Source organism: Podarcis bocagei (genome assembly GCF_964188305.1).
Source record: "Podarcis bocagei genome assembly, chromosome: 18".
In the NCBI taxonomy this organism is placed as follows: Eukaryota; Metazoa; Chordata; class Lepidosauria; order Squamata; family Lacertidae; genus Podarcis; species Podarcis bocagei.
The window spans coordinates 2,014,179-2,033,117 of NC_138144.1; the positions used below are offsets into that span (position 1 = coordinate 2,014,179).

The 18,939-nt window shown below is 46.5% G+C and overlaps 1 protein-coding gene across 1 annotated transcript in view; it reads right to left on the reverse strand.

The window, feature by feature from the left end:
- The window catches only part of LOC308577404 (phospholipid-transporting ATPase ABCA1-like), a 76,572-nt gene extending 57,909 nt beyond the window's left edge, over positions 1 to 18,663 (reverse strand). The window contains exons 1-10 of the mRNA XM_081177519.1: positions 18,547 to 18,663; positions 10,426 to 10,568; positions 10,127 to 10,220; positions 9,468 to 9,609; positions 7,607 to 7,734; positions 6,136 to 6,257; positions 4,357 to 4,545; positions 3,368 to 3,457; positions 2,068 to 2,302; positions 1,097 to 1,236 (exon numbers count right to left, since the gene is read on the reverse strand). Of these exons, the coding sequence (XP_081033645.1) occupies positions 1,097 to 1,236; positions 2,068 to 2,302; positions 3,368 to 3,457; positions 4,357 to 4,545; positions 6,136 to 6,257; positions 7,607 to 7,734; positions 9,468 to 9,609; positions 10,127 to 10,220; positions 10,426 to 10,494 (1,209 nt within the window). The 5' untranslated portion in view covers positions 10,495 to 10,568; positions 18,547 to 18,663. The remainder of the gene's footprint in view (positions 1 to 1,096; positions 1,237 to 2,067; positions 2,303 to 3,367; positions 3,458 to 4,356; positions 4,546 to 6,135; positions 6,258 to 7,606; positions 7,735 to 9,467; positions 9,610 to 10,126; positions 10,221 to 10,425; positions 10,569 to 18,546) is intronic.
- Positions 18,664 to 18,939: the final 276 nt, after the last annotated feature.

The following is an 18,939-nucleotide window of genomic DNA, read 5'->3' on the forward strand; positions in this document are numbered from 1 at the left end:
AACTGGGAAGACTGGGGAGTGGCTTATTGGTGCCTCTGATAGGTGTTGATTATCAACTTTTCAAAATGAAGTCTTTATTTTCATATAATCAGATTATGGTGCCTCCGATTGGACTTTTTTTTGGTTGAAAATCAAAAATTGGGGGGGTCTTGTACCCCAATGGTGAATGCATGGGGGCCAACCTCCCCGTTGAAAGCTCAGCAACTTTTGGAGCTCTCCCCCCCCCCCCCAAATAACTCAAAAAGTGACATCGTACTGCTTTTAATGTATGGGTGGGAATGTAGCTTTGGGGTCACAGGAGTAAACAGGGCTGCCTTCAGACGTCTTCTAAAAGTTTGGTAGTTATTTTTCTCTTTGACATCTGAAGGGCGGGCACCACCACCGAGAAGGCCCTCTGCCTGGTTCCCTGTAACCTCGCTTCTCGCAGGGAGGGAACCACCAGAAGGCCCTCAGTGCTGGACCTCAGTGTCCGGGTAGAACGATGGGGGTGGAGACGCTCCTTCAGGTCTACTGGGCCATTTAGGGCTTTTAAGGTCAGCCCCAACACTTTGAATTGTGCTCGGAAACGTCCTGGGAGCCAATATAGGTCTTTTAGGACTGGTGTTATGTGGTCTCGGCGGCCACCCCCAGTCACCAGTCTAGCTGCCGCATTCTGGATTAGCTGCAGTTTCCGGGTCACCTTCAAAGGCAGCCCTACGGAGAGCGCATGGCAGTAGTCCAAGCGGGAGATAACCAGAGCATGCACCACTCTGGCCAGACAGTCTGCGGGCAGGGAGGGTCTCATCCTGCATCCCAGATGGAGCTGCCCTGGACACAGAATTCACCTACACCTCCATGGACAGCTGTGAGTCCAAAATGACTCCCAGGCTGCACACCTGGTCCTTCGGGGGCACAGTCGCCCCATTCAGGACCAGGGAGTCCGCCACACCCGCCCGCGCCCTGTCCCCCCAAAACAGTCCTTTTGTCTTGTCAGGATTCAACCTCTATCTGTTAGCCGCCACCCATCCTCCAACCGCCTCCAGACACTCACACAGGACCTTCACCGCCTTCACTGGTTCCAATTTGAAAGAGAGATAAGAGTTGGGTATCATCCTACCTCCGCCATGACCTTCTGCGTGGCTGGCGTTGGAGGGGCGTACAGGATCTTCCCGACGAAAAGGGGCTTGATCCCCCTCCACAAGATGCGAGAGAACGGGTTGCTCTCCAAAGTCCGGATCAAATCTTTGCAGTAGGGGCCTGTGGAAAAAGCAATCTGTAATTGTCAGGGGAAAGGCAACCGGGAACCTTCACATATTCCCCAAATCTGACGAATCGTGAATTGTGCAGGCTGTTTATGTTAGCCAGATTTAGTATGTTTCCCTGCATGATAGTAAGAGGAAGATATTTAGCTCTCCCAGAATCAGAGCGTCTCTGCAAACGTAGTAAACAGGAACCTCATACCTTGGAGCACATTTTATTTTCTTGTGATTTTGGCATTTATGCCAGAATTATTATTAGAGGCCATACAACTCAATAGGCTGACTTCTACGCTCCCAAAATTGGAAAAGCGGTATTATACCGACAAAAATAGAGTGGCTTGCCAAATTATTGGAGTATTACAATATATCCAAAACAATGGGAGAAATTGGAAGGATCTCAAAAGAGAAGATAGACAGGGACTGGAAAGTGTTTAAAGGATACTTGCAAAACCATATTGAAAAATCAGAACTCCTATTAGAATAAACAAGTTCCGTTTTAAATACTGGAATACTAAATAAGATGGATAACAATGTGTAATAGAAAAAGAAGCATGAAATTAGGTTAAAGGTGTGTGAAAGAAAGTAATAGAAGTGGAAAGAAATTGCAATTGAGTAGATTGGAAGTCTAACACAAAGGTGGGGTGAGGGGGGGTGATGGGAAAAGGAATTATCTGTGGGATTGAGTGTAGATACGTTTGAACATTTTAAAGGATTGTATGAAATGTATGTTTGTATATTCGCAATATGTGTGCATTAATGCTGAATTATTTTAACAATAAAAACTTTCCAAAAATAAAATCAAATAAAAAGACAAGTGTGTGTCACTCACTCGTGCCATTGTCCAAAGTGATCTTTTGCTCCGATTCGTTGCGACCGAGGAAGGACTTGACGTTGTTGTCCTCATACCAGTTCAAGGAGGGCACCTTGAGACCTCCCCCTTCGGGGTGGCCGCAGACCAGGCGGGAGAAGACTTCGAAGGTTTGTCGGGCGGAAGACGCCGGGTCCTGGCCGGAGAGAATCCGGAGAGCCTCGCGGAACTCCACAAAGCTGGTCGTGGCGGAGATCTGGGTCGCAGGGAGGTGGAGTGGGTAATAACGATGTGAATGTATAATGGAAAAATAAATTATATATATATATATATATATATATATATATATATATATATATATATATATACACACACACACACACACACACACACACACACACACAGTGGTACCTCGGGTTACAGACGCTTTGAAGGGGGAAGGAATGGGTTTCTGTGCAGTCAGTCTGAAACGGGACCCAAAATCCATATTTTTCCTCCTCCAAGGGAACATTTCTAAAATGCATTAACTTGAGCTTTTGAGTCAATGTATAAACAGAAAGACAGCTGTATAAACAAGTGCTCAAAGCCCTCTCCTTTATCAGTCCGTGACGGCAATGGAGGGCCTTGCCAGTTCCGAGTGGAGCAGGGATGGCACGTCTGGGTATTATCTTACATCCTGACCACAAAGACACACAGACCTTGTCAGGTCTGACAAGAGACCCGGGAATGGTGCCGGGAGTGCTCTTAGAGTTGGTGACCTCCTGCCCCAAGATAAGAGTATAGGAACAGGTACTCTTTTATGGTCAAGAGTACCGGAACAGGAATATCTGTTTATGGTCATGGATGTCAACTTACGTGTATAAGCTGACGTGGTTGGAAGAGGGGAGAGGGTGCCTGGAGGATATATATACTGCATAAAATTTCTCATTTCTTTGAACTTGCTGTGAACTGACCACGCAAGTGCCTTCTGCTATCCGGAGAGCAGAATAAACACTTTCTCTGAATCAACCTCGGTGTCATTTGACTCCTTCCTCCCTGTTCTGGGAGCAACGCTCACCCTACCATCGCTAAAGTCTAATAAGGCTACAGCTTCAGGTTACAGACTCCGCTAACCCAGAAACAGTGCTTCAGGTTAAGAACTTTGCTTCAGGATGAGAACAGAAATCATGCGGCAACAGCCGGAGGCGCCATTAGCTAAAGGGGTGCTTCAGGTTAAGAACAGTTTCAGGTTAAGAACGGACCTCCGGAACGAATTAAGTTCTTAACCAGAGGTACCACTGTATATATAAAGAGACAAGCTCCTCTCCATGCCACGAATTACCTCCTCGGCTAAAGATGAGGTCCCTTGAAGAAGGGTACGGAGGGAATCCACTGTGTTTGCAACCTCGGCCGACGCAGCACTCATGCGCTCCTGTTGGGGAAAAGACAGGTTTTTTCCTTGTTTGGGGGCAGGTGGCCTTCGCTCTCAACTATCTCCCGTCGTTTCGGAAGTTTCCGAAAGGGCAGACGTGGTAGATCCACATTTTAAAGTGAGCTCCGTCAAATCTCTCTCGCTCCCCCTCCCTGCCCCGCCACACAGATTCCTCCTAACGGTAACCAAAATCATTACAGTGCTACCTTGGTTCTCAAACGCCTTGGTTCCCAAACTCCGAAAACCCAGAAGTGTTCCGGTTTTCGAATGTTTTTCGGAAGCCGAACGTCCAACGCGGCTGTCGGCTATTGTTTCTGGGGCGCCTGCGCCAATCAGAAGCCACGCTTTGGTTTCTGAACCTTTCAGGAGACAAACGGACTTCCGGAATGGATTAAGTTTGGCGCTTTTGTTTTTGCCATTTATTTTGCGTTTTTATTTTTGAGGCTTTTTCGTTTGTTTTTGTGACTGTGCAGAACCCGGTTCAGCTACTGATTGACTGGTTGTGTGACTGCGGAAATGGATAAAAGCCCCCCCATCCAAACCATGAACTATCATCAGTGCAAGTAACAAAATAATAATTTTAATTTTTATCATCTCCAATACTGTCTTATTTAATTTATAGTACAGTACATGGATGATTGCTTTCATTTCATTGATCAATGGTCTTGTTAGGTAGCAAAATTCACGTTAAAGTGCTGTTTTAGGGGTTGCTTTTAAAAGCCTGGAATGAATTAACCCGTTTTGCATTACGTTCTATGAGAAAGAACGCGTCGGTTTTGGAACGCTTTGGTTTCGGAACAGAATTTCCGGAACGGATTAAATTTGAGAACCAAGGTACCACTGTATTATTATTTTTCATTTGTATACCGCTATACAATTGTATACCGCTCCACACCTACCGTGAGAATTTTGGCCCAGTCCACTTGGGACAGGAAGCGGCGTTCCAGGGCTCGGAGGGTGCCGTCCGGCAAAGCGCAAAGGTTTTGCCGGAGCCCCTCGGCCGCCTCCGCGTCTTCGGAAACCAAAAATTGGGAGAGGACGGAAGCGTTGCAAACGATCTGCGTCAAAGGCGTCCCGGCGAGGGAGAACTGGAAGAGGAGAGAAAGGAATCGGCGCCGTGAGAACAAGCGACTTCTTGGCCCAAAAGTGGAAGCAAAAAGTATTACCGACATTAGAAGAATGGAGGGTGAAATTGATGGACTACGCAGAATGAGACAAGCTAACAGGAAGGATCTGAGACTGGCGGGACCAGAGGTTTACCGAAGACTGGATTAAATTTACTGAGTATCTGAAAAGTACCATATTTTTCGCTCTATAACACGCACCCGACCATAACACGCACGTAGTTTTTAGAGAAGGAAAATCCGTAGGCATGCCACCCGTAGGCATTTCCTCCATAACACGCACAGACATTTCCCCTTACTTTCTAGGAGGAAAAAAGTGAGTGTTATGGTGCAAAAAATACGGTATTTGCGATGATCAGATCACGTTTGTAGGACTACAAGAAGTTCTGTGAGGAGTAATTTAAGAAATATTGTAAAAATGGAAAGGGAAAAATGATTTGTTAGAAAAGGTAAAGGCGATATTAAGCTATGAATTGCAGGAGAAATAATCAAGACGGAAGGCTATCAGAGATGCTGAGGGAAGTCCAAACAAGGACATATGCATAATAATTTGTGCGGTATGTCTTTAAAAAAATCGTATGCTAAAAATTAATAAAAAATATTATTTTTGCTCTTCTTTTCTTAAAATAATAATAATCATCATCATCATCATATTGGTGTTTGTTTAAGCTTCAAAGTATACACACAAATTGCATAAAACACACACACAAGAAAACACATTACAATACTAAAAGGAAACAAAAAATATAAGCACATGCTACTTGTAAAACGCAATATAACTTTCACTGTTATGCGACTTCCTATTATTACTTTACTTATTGAATTTATATATCGCCCAATACCCGGAGGTCTAACATTCCCTAAATTCTGCATCCCAGTGTTTTGTCGGCCTCAAGTTTCTAGTCTTTCTTTAAAAAGAAATGGCAATATTGGTGCTTGTTTAAGCTTCAAGGCATGGGTATAATCGCACCTTACGTAAATAAACGACTTTCTTTTTTAAAAAAAAATGGATTTACATATTGCTCTATACCCGGAGGTCTCAGAATAAAAATCAAAATATAAAACCACAGAATACATAATTAAAGAAAAATAAAAACAACCACCCAATAACCCCTGCAACGATTCCAAAATCCGCATCCCAATGTTTTGTCGGCCTCAAGTTTCCAGTCCTCTTGAAGGAGGCTGCTCTTCTTTTAAATAAATAAATAATAATAATAATAATAATAATAATAATAATAATAATAATAATAATGTTATTTGTTCCAGCTTCAAGGCATGCACACAACTCACGCCTTTGCGTAAATACATGACTTTCAGGCCTAACGCTTCCAATAGCCGCACCCCAATAATTTTAAAAACGGAAACACAAATTATTTGTTATAAGCCATACCAGTTTCTCGATTTCATTAGCCCATTTCCGAGACATTTCCACAGCCATTCCCCTATAGCTGGAACCTGAGACTCTCCCCACTTTCAAGCCCAGGTTAAACGCATCAAGGCGCTAGTCCTCAAAAAGGAGGCGGGCTCATTTTTCTCTCTCTCTTTTTTACTTACCACCCGTGGGTCAAGTCGGGACCCAAGCAGTTCCTCCACAGCAGCGGGTGGCAGGGAGGCGTCGGTCCGGAGGAAACGGGAAAAGGTCTCGTTTTCTTTCAGGTAGGCCCTCACCTGCAAATCTGGTAAAGGGGAGCGAGTTCGGATTACTTCCAGAAAAACAGGGTGCCTGAACGCTGACAAAACCGAAATAGGAAGCAGATGAAACCAGGAGGACACGTGTAAATAGCTGCGAGGGGGAAATCTTGAACCCGGACCCGGTCGTACTATTGAAGAACTTGCGTTTTTCCTCTGCCCTCCTGGTCCCTTTCACCTCGCGTGTCGTGCAGGCAGGGACAAATCTTGCTTTTTAAACTTTAAATGGGAACCTTTTTTCGTATCCTGGAAAGCGCTCCCAAATCACTCCTTAAGAATCGGTGGCCGAGCTTGCCTTTTTCCTCTGCCCTGCCCATCCCTCTCGCCTCGTATGCCGTCGCCGTTTCCCCATATTGCAACCTGGTTGGGGGACGACGACTGCCTTGCTTTTAAAAACTGATCGATAGATCTATCTATCTATCTATCTATCTATCTATAGATCTATCTATCTGTGCTGGGTCCGGGGGTAACCCATGAAACGCGGTCCAGGTCTGGTCCAGAATCCGGAGTCAGTCCGACAGGGCCAAGGCAGGAAACCAGGCAAGGATCTAGCATACAGCAATGTTGTTCCTGCAACCTGGGGCGGGGTCCGACAGCTTTTTAACTTTGTCGGGGTAACGGCCGGTCCTAATCCCACGGCAACTCATCTCCCTGTTTCACCCGGAGGCGAGCACTCATCCTGCGAGTACTCAGGTCTCTCCTTCTCTCAGACCTGAGTCTCTGCAGCTCAGGAGACGTCGGTGGATTACTAGACCCAGGGGCTGCCTCAGTTTCCCCTGACCCAACCGGTAGTGGAGCAGCTGTAAGCGATGGCCCATCTGGAGGGCAACGAGGTCATCGCCACATCTGGAGCCAGGGCAGGATCAGGCCCCTGACTTGGCCCAGCCGGGGCTTGTTGCAGGGGAACCTGTGCAGACTGGGACTGTTCAGGATCAGGCCCCAGACTTGGTTCAGATGATGCCTGAGGCAAAGGATCCGGTGTGGACTGAGTCTCCTCTGGTTCCGAGTCCGAGGCCATCACACTATCCACCGTATTTTTTGCTCTATAAGACTCACTTTTCCCCTCCTTATAAGTAAGGGGAAATGTGTGTGCGTCTTATGGAGCGAATGCAGGCTGAGCAGCTATCCCAGAAGCCAGAACAGCAAGAGGGATTGCTGCTTTCGCTGCGCAGCGATCCCTCTTGCTGTTCTGGCTTCTGGGATTCAGAATATTTTTTTGTTTTCTTGTTTTCCTCCTCCAAAAACTAGGTGCGTCTCGTGGTCTGGTGCATCTTATGGAGCGAAAAATTCGCTATCCATCCATCCAAAATCATCACAAGCTCTCACAAGCCCTTACCCGTTTGTGAGCTAACGTTTCCGCTTATCTGACGCAAGGCGGACAGGAGTCTGGAAAAACCGCTTTGCGCTTGTGGATTGTTCATCCGATGGACGACTTTCTGGACATCAGCAAAGAGGCGAGAAATACTGTTTGGGGAGGCGAGAGAGAAGAAGGAAGCAGGCTTTATTTTTATTCCGGTGAAGGTTTACTTCCTTTCCTTTGATATAATAATATAATAATAATTTATTCTTTATACCCCGCCCATCTGGCTGGGTTTCCCCAGCCACTCTGGGCGGCTTCCAACATATTAAAATACAATAGTCTATTAAACATTAAAAGCTTCCCTAAACAGGGCTGCCTTCAGATGTCTTCTAAAAGTCTGGTAGTTGTTTATTTCCTTGACATGTGGTGGGAGGGTGTTCCACAGGGAAGGTGCCACCACCGAGAAGGCCCTCTGCCTGGTTCCCTGTAACCTCACTTCTCGCAGGGAGGGAACCGCCAGAAGGCTCTCGGGAGATGGACCCCGGTGTCCGGGCTGGACGATGGGGCTGGAGACGCTCCTTCAGGTATAATGGACTATTTAGGGCTTTCAAGGTCAGCACCAACCCTTTGAATTGTGCTCGGAAACGTCCTGGGAGCCAATGTAGGTCTGTTATATGGTTTCGGCGGCCGATTCCAGTCTCCAGTCTAGCTGCCGCATTCTGGATTAGTTGTAGTTTCCGGGTCACCTTCAAAGGTAGCCCCACGGAGAGCGCATTGCAGTAGTCCAAGTGGGAGATAACTAGAGCATGCACCACTCTGGCCAGACAGTCTGTGGGCAGGGAGGGTCTCATCCTGCGTCCCAGATGGAGCTGCCCTGGACACAGAATTGACCTGCGCCTCCATGGACAGCTGTGAGCCCCAAATTCCCCCCGGGCTGCACACCTGGTCCTTCGGGGGCACAGTTACCCCATTCAGGACCAGGGAGTCCCCCACACCTGCCCCCCTGCCCCCCAAAAAACAGTCCTTCTGTCTTGTCAGGATTCAACTTCAGTCTGTTACATGATAATGCATGTAAAACAGAGATGAAAACACATGCTGAAAATTGCAGAGGGTTAGAGTAGAGAACCTCTGGCGGGTCCTTTTTCCAACCTTACAACTCTTACGGGCACCATAAACCAGGGTGGTTTTGATTTAAATCACTAGTACGTAAGACTTGATTTAATTTTTTATTTTCTTTTTACAGAAATACTCATTCTCGCTGGTATCACCTTAATATTTACAACTAGATGAAGGATTCCTTTTCGGAATAATCAATTTTCAGAGTATTTTTTTACATTTTTATCCAAAATTACTGATTTGATTACCCTATTTGAAATGCACAGACAGATAATTATGGAATTACCGTGAGGCTTAATAAGTTGGCTGTTTATATCGGGACAACTTTTCCGCCGCGCTTTGTCGGAAGGAGAAAAACAATCGTTTCCTTTGTAACAATTTAAACAACTGATTTAACTAAAACAATAGCATTGCGGTATATGTATCCATGTTTGTTAACTGATGTGGTTAAACAATGGAAAAAACAACTAGACTGAGTTTTGGAACACATTAAAAACTTAAAACAAACCTTTATTTCCTTATGAATAGCTTTTGGACTATAAATGTAACTTAAATAGAAAACCTTTAGGAAGATTTTTCCTCCTAAAGCATTTTATTTTAAAAATCTGATTGAAACGGTAAAAAAAATCCTAATTAAATGGGGGGGGATCCTATTTAAATATTTAAAAATCCGATTTAAATATTTAAAAATCTGATTTAAATATTTAAAAATCCGATTTTTTCTCTCCATTTTTCATTTAAAAAGTAATCGATTTTTAAATCCGCCCTGTCACAAACTCACATGGATCGGTTGAAGTTATCCACCAAGCCGGGAGTCTCGCCGGCCGTCAGATTTCGGAAGCATGGGTTGTTGATGTTGCAGACGATGCCCTGTAGCCAGGGCAAAGTCCCGGCAGATGGCAGAGCCTTGTTGGGAAAGTGACCTGCGTGGAAAGACCCAAAAACCAAGCGGATAGATAGATAGATATCTTTATTGTCATTGTCCCCTGCAGAACAATGAAATTGAAAAACTACACAAAACTACATAATACATTCAAAAACCCCTAAAAACCCTGAAACCCCATTTTGAAATACAATATACCATAGAGACTCCTTACTGGGGATAATTTTTTGGGGGGACACCCTGCGTTCTAGGCTTAGGGCATCTTAGATGAACCAATGAGAAGCTAACACCATACTTCAGTATACTATTTTTTGCCTGCAACTGTTAATTAACAGGTTTTAATTTTTCTTAAAAAAACGAAGCAACAGTCTAGAACAGGTGTCCGATTTCTGTTTTCTGTGTCTTATCACGGAACCACGACTCTCGCCATCCCCGGCTCGTTCGGAATGCAAAAAGGCTCCCTTCTACTTTCACCAAGGTTTTCCATAAGGAAAGACCTCCGGCTGCAAAGGGCTAGAAGTGTTTCGTCCAGAAGGGGGCGCTCCTTTCACACTTACATTCATGTTGCTCGAACGGCGGGTGGGATTGTCTCACGGAGATGAGGATGAAAAACAAGAACAGGGGCCAGAGGACCTCAATGACCAGTTGCAACTGGGGAGACAAAAAGGGCAGGAATCAGGATCTTATATCTGCCAAAAAATATATAAACAATTGCGTCCATATTTTTCCTCATCCCTCTGCAGTCCTTTTTCCTTTCGTGCCACGGCCTTTTCAACAGCAAAATATGAAAGCAGAACTCAAAGCGCCCGAAAACACAGGCAACCCAAATTCCTCTAGCCGTGGCGCTACGACTCACCGTCTGCCTGCGCCGGTAGGTGAAATTCTTCCAGAGTAACAGCGCCAGTTGGATGCCGAACCCCATCATGCGCCGAGAGGTCTGTGGTCCCCAAACATACTCTATCGCAGGTGGCGCCTTGGGGCGATCTTAACGCAGGAGACCTTGAAAAAGAAATCAGCGTGCCATTAACGAACAACAACGACAATAAATATTAAAAATTATAGCCGACCTTTGCGGTCCTTTCCGATTCTACAATTCCGCGAAGCGATTCCCCCAACCAGGGCCGGATTTAGGTTTTATGCGGCCCTCAGCCACTGAAGGTAATGGGGCCCTTTCTATGTCCAGCTGTCCTTTGCCAATAACAAATTGCCGCTGTTGTTTTGTGTTGAATTTACGCTATATGGTCATTGATGGACCTCATAGGCATCTAAAGCCATTGGCACATTGCAAAAAATGCATTTTATCAAAGTCTTTGTTGAGCTGAAATACAATCAAGAAGTATATCAACAGTGAAATACAATTAAGAAGAAGTATATTAATAGTGAAATACAATTAAGTATATTAATAGTGAAATACAATTAAGAAGAAGTATATTAATAGTGAAATACAATTAAGAAGCATATTAACAGTGAAATAATTATTAAGCTCTAACTTAAAATGATTTTTTTATCCATAACAAACTGAATAACGCAAACGCATTTGGCAACGACAAACGTCCCTTTAGAAACAGAGTTTGCAAAGACTCATCTGGTCTCTAGAAACTTGCTATAACGTGAAATAATAAGAGGTGTAAGTATATGATGCAAACTACTAATAATTATAAAGAGCAGAATGTAGGCACCCTATATATTATTGTTATTGTTTAGTCATGTCCGTCTCTTTGTGACCCCCTGGACCAGAGCACGCCAGGCCCTCCTGTCTTCCACTGCCTCCCACAGTTTGGTCAAACTCATGCTGGTAGCTTCAAGAACACTGTCCAGCCATCTCGCCCTCTGTTTTCCCCTTCTCCTTGTGCCCTCCATCTTTCCCAACATCAGGGTCTTTTCCAGGGAGTCTTCTCTTCTCCTGAGGTGGCCAAAGTCTTGGAGCCTCAGCTTCAGGATCTGTCCTTCCAGTGAGCACTCAGGGCTGATTTCCTTCAGAATGGACAGGTTTGATCTTCTTGCAGTCCATGGGACTCTCAAGAGTCTCCTCCAGCACCAGAATTCAAAAGCATCTATTCTTCGGCCATCAGCCTTCTTGATGGTCCAGCTCTCACTTCCATACATCACTGCTGGGAAAACCAGAGCTTGAACCATACGGACCTTTGTTGGCATGGTGATGTCTCTGCTTTTTAAGATGCTGTCTAGGTTTGTCATCGCTTTTCTCCCAAGAAGCAGGCGTCTCTTAATTTCGTGGCTGCTGTCACCATCTGCAGTAATCATGGAGCCCAAGAAAGTGAAATCTCTCACTGCCTCCATTTCTTCCCCTTCTGTTTGCCAGGAGGTGATGGGACCAGTGGCCATGATCTTCGTTTTTGATATATAGAAAGGAGCAAAGCAGTGATATTTTAGGGAGCAGGCTAGCAGGCCTTCTGATCTGAGTGTTACCCCTGAGGTCTGGGGGGGGGGTTGCTATTTTTTCTTTGCATTTCTGTTTTTGCGGCTCTTTTCCGTTTTGTTCTCATGAATGTGCGGATCCCAGTCCAGCTACTGACGGATCAATTGTGCGACCGCAGCACATTGATTATTGCTTTCATTTTACAGACCAATGGTCTTGTTAGATAGCAAAATCCATGTTACGTTGCAGTTTTAGGGGTTGTTTTTAAAAGCCCGGAACGGATTAATTCGTTTTGCGTGACTCTCTATGGGGAAAGCAGCGTGCCTTGGTTTTGGAACACTTTGGTTTTGGAACGGAATTTCCGGAAGGGATTACAAGATGGGTGACACCTGGCTTGAGAGCAGTACATGTGAAAAGGATCTAGGAGTCTTGGTTGACCACAAACTTGACATGAGCCAACAGTGTGACGCGGCAGCTAAAAAAGCCAATGCAATTCTGGGCCGCATCAATAGGAGTATAGCATCTAGATCAAGGGAAGTAATAGTGCCACTGTATTCTGCTCTGGTCAGAAGGACACTGACCAACTGGAAAGTGTCCAGAGGAGGGCAACCAAAATGGTCAAAGGCCTGGAAACGATGCCTTATGAGGAACGGCTAAGGGAGCTGGGCATGTTTAGCCTGGAGAAGAGGAGGTTAAGGGGTGATATGATAGCCATGTTCAAATATATAAAAGGATGTCACATAGAGGAGGGAGAAAGGTTGTTTTCTGCTGCTCCAGAGAAGCGGACACGGAGCAATGGATCCAAACTACAAGAAAGAAGATTCCACCTAAACATTAGGAAGAACTTCCTGACAGTAAGAGCTGTTCGACAGTGGAATTTGCTGCCAAGGAGTGTGGTGGAGTCTCCTACTTTGGAGGTCTTTAAGCAGAGGCTTGACAACCATATGTCAGGAGTGCTCTGATGGTGTTTCCTGCTTGGCAGGGGGTTGGACTCGATGGCCCTTGTGGTCTCTTCCAACTCTAGGATTCTATGATTCTATGATTAAGTTTGAGAACCAAGGCGCCACTGTAGATAAATTTATTTCAGAATGCGGGGAGGGAAAAATGAAGGGTCCGCTCTCGACGAACAGGAAAGCCTTGCAAAGAGATATTGTATCACGCCGGAAAACACCTGTGCACCCACAACGCCGGAGGCGGTTATGGCATCATGGCAATTGTGCGCCAATTATGCGTCTCTCTCGCGGATGGGGAGAATCAGAGTGCAGGGGCCTTGTCAACTAGCACCCTTGGGAGCCACAAATCATTTTGTTCGTCCCACCCCCCAGCTCCGCAGAGAGAAATTTATCCGGGCCCCTTAAGAAGCAGGCAAGCTTGCCAGGTGATTATCCTCCCGGGCAAAATATCAATTAAACCACTGTCGCCAGGGAAACAGATCTGCCAGGCAAAGTTAAGAGGATTTAGACCTTACCATCTCCAGCAAACTTTGCACACACACCCCGGCTGCAAACACCAGTCATCTCATTTGACCAGACTCCGTCGTTCCAAGTTTCTAGTCCCTAGGAACGGACGGAGTGCTCAGATTTTTTCCTCCGGAGATTTTTGCCTTCGATTCGGCAGCCGGCTTATTCATTTCCTAGAATCCCAACCCGGATTGCTGGAAGAAATATCAACAGCCTCAGATATACAGATGACATGACCTTGATGGCAGAAAGTGAGGAGGAATTAAAGAACCTTTTATTGAGGGTGAAAGAGGAGAGCGCAAAATATGGTATGAAGCTCAACATTAAAAAAACGAAGATCATGGCCACTGCTCCCATCACCTCCAGGCAAATCAAGGGGGAAGAAATGGAGGAAGCCAAAAGTGACAAGCTCAGGGATGTTAGATGCTGAGAGCTGCCGTTATTTTCATTTCCTCCGACTACAGAGGAATTGAGAAACCTGCACTGGCTGGCAGCAGCTCCCCGGGGCTTCAGACCTCAGCAACCTAGAATCGTAAAGTCGGAAGGGACCTTGCGGGGTCATCTAGCCCAACCCCCCCAAAAGGCAGGAATACACAAGGACCCAACCCGGGACGTGCTGCGTGCAAAGCAGTTGCTCTACCCACTGAGCGACGCTCTCTTTTTCTTTCCCCCAAAAACCAGAACCCTGCGCTTACCTTATTAAGTTGGCATGGAAATGTTCGGCGGTGCTTGCCGTTTCTGGAACTTTCAGCCCGAGGGGGGGTATTTATACTGACCGAATCTGTCCCACTGACCTCACCTCCCTACAAGCAGCCTGTGTCTCTCTCTCTCTGCCTGCCAGCTCCTTCGACCTTGCAGAATTCGAGAGGGAGGATGAGGCGAACCACAACGAGTTGGTTCCGCCTCTCGCCGGCAACGCCTACCAACTGGGCTCCCAGTCCACCGGCCCCAGTGGGGACCAGTTAACCACCTGCATCTCACAGAAGCACGACAGCCTCCCCCTTTTTAATTGAGAATTTGATTTAATTTTAAAAACCCTCTTCCTAGCAAGGAGCAAGGAGAGACCCTCTTGCCCACGTAGCGAGGAAGCAGTGTCCCTTTTGTGCCCCCGCAACCCTAATCGGGCGATCCCTCTTGCCCACATGGATAAAGGGTTTTGGAAAGAGCCGGAGGCAAAGGTTGAATTCCTTCTCCCTGGGCTAATCTCCTTACAAAAGGCTGATCTCCTCCGGAGGGGGGGGGAAATTTCGCAGAGGGAACTGCCCCACATCTCGGGGCCTGGAGGTTACAGTGGTAATAGTGCCACTGTATTCTGCTCTGGTCAGACCTCACCTGGAGTACTGTGTCCAGTTCTGGGCACCCCAGTTCAAGAAGGACACTGACAAACTGGAACGTGTCCAGAGGAGGGCAACCAAAATGGTCAAAGGCCTGGAAACGATGCCTTACGAGGAACGGCTAAGGGAGCTGGGCATGTTTAGCCTGGAGAAGAGGAGGTTAAGGGGTGATATGATAGCCATGTTCAAATACATAAAAGGATGTGACATAGAGGAGGGAGAAAGGTTGTTTTCTGCTGCTCCAGCGAAGCGGACACGGAGCAATGGATCCAAACTACAAGAAAGAAGATTCCACCTAAACATTAGGAAGAACTTCCTGACAGTCAGAGCTGTTCGACAGTGGAATTTGAGGCCAAGGAGTGTGGTGGAGTCTCCTACTTTGGAGGTCTTTAAGCAGAGGCTTGACAACCATATGTCAGGAGTGCTCTGATGGTGTTTCTTGCTTGGCAGGGGGTTGGACTCGATGGCCCTTGGGGTCTCTTCCAACTCTAGGATTCTATGATTCGAGAATTCAGAGCCCGACGGGGCCGGGTATCCCCAATGGCCCCAACTCAGTGGCCAGGAGTTCCATAGGCCCCATAAGGAAGGCTAGACGCGCCCCTTATTTGGAGAACAACGGCAAACAAGTGAAAACCCTAGCAGAATTTAGGTATATAACACGGGTAGGCAACCGAATCCGGCCCGGTCGCCTTCTCAATCCAGCCCGCGGACGGTCCAGGAATCAGCGTGTTTTTACATGAGTAGAATGTGCCCTTTGATTTAAAATGCACCTCTGGGTTATTTGTGGGGCATAGGAATTCGTTCATTCCCCCCCCCCAAAAAAAAATATATATAGTCCGGCCCCCCACAAGGTCTGAGGGACATTGGACCGGCCCCCTGCTGAAAAAGTTTGCTGATCCCTGGTATATAATGTAGTTATAAACTGGACTTTATAATACAGTGGTACCTTGGTTCTCAAACGCCTCGGTACTCAAAAAACTTGGAACCCAAACGCTGCAAACCCAGAAGTAAGTGTTCCGGTTTGCAAACTTTTTTCAGAAGCTGAACATGCTCCGTTTTGAGTGTTACCCTGAGGTCTGTCTGTTTTTGCTATTTATTTTGCGTTTTTGCAACTCTTTTTCAGTTTGTTTTTGTGGCTCTGCAGAACCCAGTTCAGCTACTAATGGATCGATTGCGTGACTGTGGTACATTGATTATTGCTTTCGTTTTATGGATCAATGGTCTGGTTAGATAGTAAAATCCACGTTTGATTGCTGTTTGAGGGGTCGTTTTTAAAAGTCTGGAACGGATTAATCCGTTTTACATTACTTTCTACGGGAAAGCAGCGCACCTTGGTTTTGGAACGGACTTCTGGAATGGATTAGGTTTGAGATCCAAGGTACCACTGTAGTAATAACAATAACATTTATAACCGGGAACTTTTAAGGGAGGGTTTTTTGGACTCGGCCCTTTACTATCCTATGTGCTATGGAGTTTTGGGACTTGGAGCTTTGAAGATGGTTTTTAAAAAACGGTTAATGCACACTTAATGCATGGCTTCAGAAACTTTTGCCGGGAAGCCATCAATAATTCCACCATCAGCCCAAGACCAGGAATTCCAAGAAACCTTAACGATCTGGACTGTTTTGAAACCCGGGTATCTGAAATGCCATATCTATGTCAAACAGGTGTCCAGAGGAACAGCTTCCCAATATACCGTATTTTTTTGCTCTATAAGACGCACCAGACCACAAGACGCACCTAGTTTTAGGAGGAGGAAAACAAGAAAAAAAAATATTCTGAACCACAGAGCCTAGGACTTGCCGATCAGAAGGTCGGCGGTTCGAATCCCCGCAATGACAGGGTGAGCTCCCGTTGCTCGGTCCCTGCTCCTGCCCACCTAGCAGTTCAAAAGCACCTCAAAGTGCAAGTAGATAAATAGGTACCACTCTGGCGGGAAGGTAAACAGCGTTTCCGTGCGCTGCTCTGGTTCACCAGAAGTGGCTTAGTCCTGCTGGCCACATGACCCGGAAGCTGTACGCCGGCTCCCTCGGCCAGTAAAGCGAGATGAGCGCCGCAACCCCAGAGTCGGCCGCAACTGGACCTAAAGGGGGTCCCTTTACCTTTAGATCAAGACCACCCCCAGAAACATCATACATACATCACAGAAGGGGTGTAACCTAAGACCACCACCCCCAGATAAATCATACCTACATCTAAGACCTCAAAACTCCTATCACAGTACAAAACACAAAAAGTCCTTTTCCAAGTTTATTCAACAAGCCACTCACAAAGTTGCACGTTTCTTAGAAGGTTACAAACAGAAAATAAAACGTTGTAAAATGTAACTAGCTAAAGTTATACTCACAGCAACAATAGTTCAAAACACAGCGAGCAGTCAAGAGTCCTTTCACTGCTCAAAAGCACCAGGGCAAGATACTCTGCAATTTGTATCTAGACTCCCAAGTCCTTTATCCTTGCAAACCCACCTGGAGAACAGGCTAGGGACCAATCATCTCTTTAGATTAATTACCAATTTACCAATGGCTGCATGGTGAGAATATATCTCCCGATTGACAGGAAGCCAGCACAGCTGAACTTTGTTTAGGCTCAGAGACCTTCAGATCCAAAGGCTCTCTCTCCCCCCCCCCCCCGGTTCCCAGGCCTCGCTTCCACATCAGGTAAAGGCAAAGGGACCCCTGACCATTAGGTCCAGTCGTGACCAACTCTGGGGCTGCGGCGCTCATCTCGCTTTACTGGCTGAGGGAGTGGGACGCGGGTGGCGCTGTGGGTTAAACCACAGAGCCTAGGGCTTGCCGATCGGAAGGTCGGCGGTTCGAATCCCCGCAATGACGGGGTGAGCTCCCGTTGCTCGGTCCCTGCTCCTGCCAACCTAGCAGTTCGAAAGGACATCAAAGTGCAAGTAGATAAATAGGTACCGCTCCAGCGGGAAGGTAAACGCTGTTTCCGTGCGCTGCTCTGGTTCGCCAGAAGCGGCTTAGTCCTGCTGGCCACATGACCCAAAAGCTGTACGCTGGCTCTCTCGGCCAGTAAAGTGAGATGAGCGCCGCAACCCCAGAGTCGGCCACGACTGGACCTAACGGTCAGGGGTCCCTTTACCTTTACCTTTAGGTCTAAACCACAGAGCCTAGGGCTTGCTGATCAGATGGTTGGCGGTTCGAATCCCCACAATCACGGGGTGAGCTCCCGTTGTTCGGTCCCTGCTCCTGCCAACCTAGCAATTCGAAAGCACGTCAAAGTGCAAGTAGATCAATAGGTACCACTCTGGTGGAAAGGTAAACGGCGTTTCCGTGCGCTGCTCTGGTTCGCCAGAAGCGGCTTAGTCCTGCTGGCTACATGACCCAGAAGCTGTACGCTTCCACATACCAGGCTCCTAAATTGTAAATTGCTTGGTCGTCTCCTACACCTTTCTACAGCTCAAGCTCCCAGCCGTGCCAGGGTCTGAAAATCAGATAACATTTTGCCTAGAGTCAGGAGGTAATTAACTCACACCTCGAAAGACAGGGAGTTTTACAGCATATACTGTAATTTATATTTTAAAAGAGTGACCTGAAAGTTGGGATCCTTTGGGATGTTTCCGGGGGGGGGGGGCTTAAAAGGTTTTATATCTCGCTGTTGATTTTATTCTACGCCCTGAGAACCCCAGGTATAAAAATCCAGCAAATAATAATTAATAATAATAATAATAAAAGGTCGGGAAAATGTTTCCTAAGGCATCCGTTCCCCGGCGCCCCCCTCCCTAAACCCAGCTCCCTTCAAGGGGGTTTCAACTGATTGATTGATTGATTGATTGATTGATTTCTTACCTGCCCGGCTCCTCTTTTTTTGCGGCGCGGCCCCTTTAAGGGGAGACCCCCTCGCCGCCTCTCCCCCGCATTGTTCGCAACAGGATCAAAGGGAGTTGTGTAAGCAGGCCACGCCCCGTTCGGATTTGGAACGCCGGTGGGCAGAAGCCCCGCCCCGATTTAAAGCGGAGGGGTTACTGGAGGGCGCGTGACGTCAGCCTCAGCATCCTTAAAGGTGACGCAGCAGCCTATTTTGATGGTGATGATGATGGTGATTTTATGATTTATTGGCACTCTGGGCCGGCTTGCAGCACATTAAAAAATTGTAAAAAGGACACAGGTGTCATACGCAGGTGCCTTCAATTATTGATCTGAGTTTATTTTTATATTTTATATATTTTTAGATATAAAAGC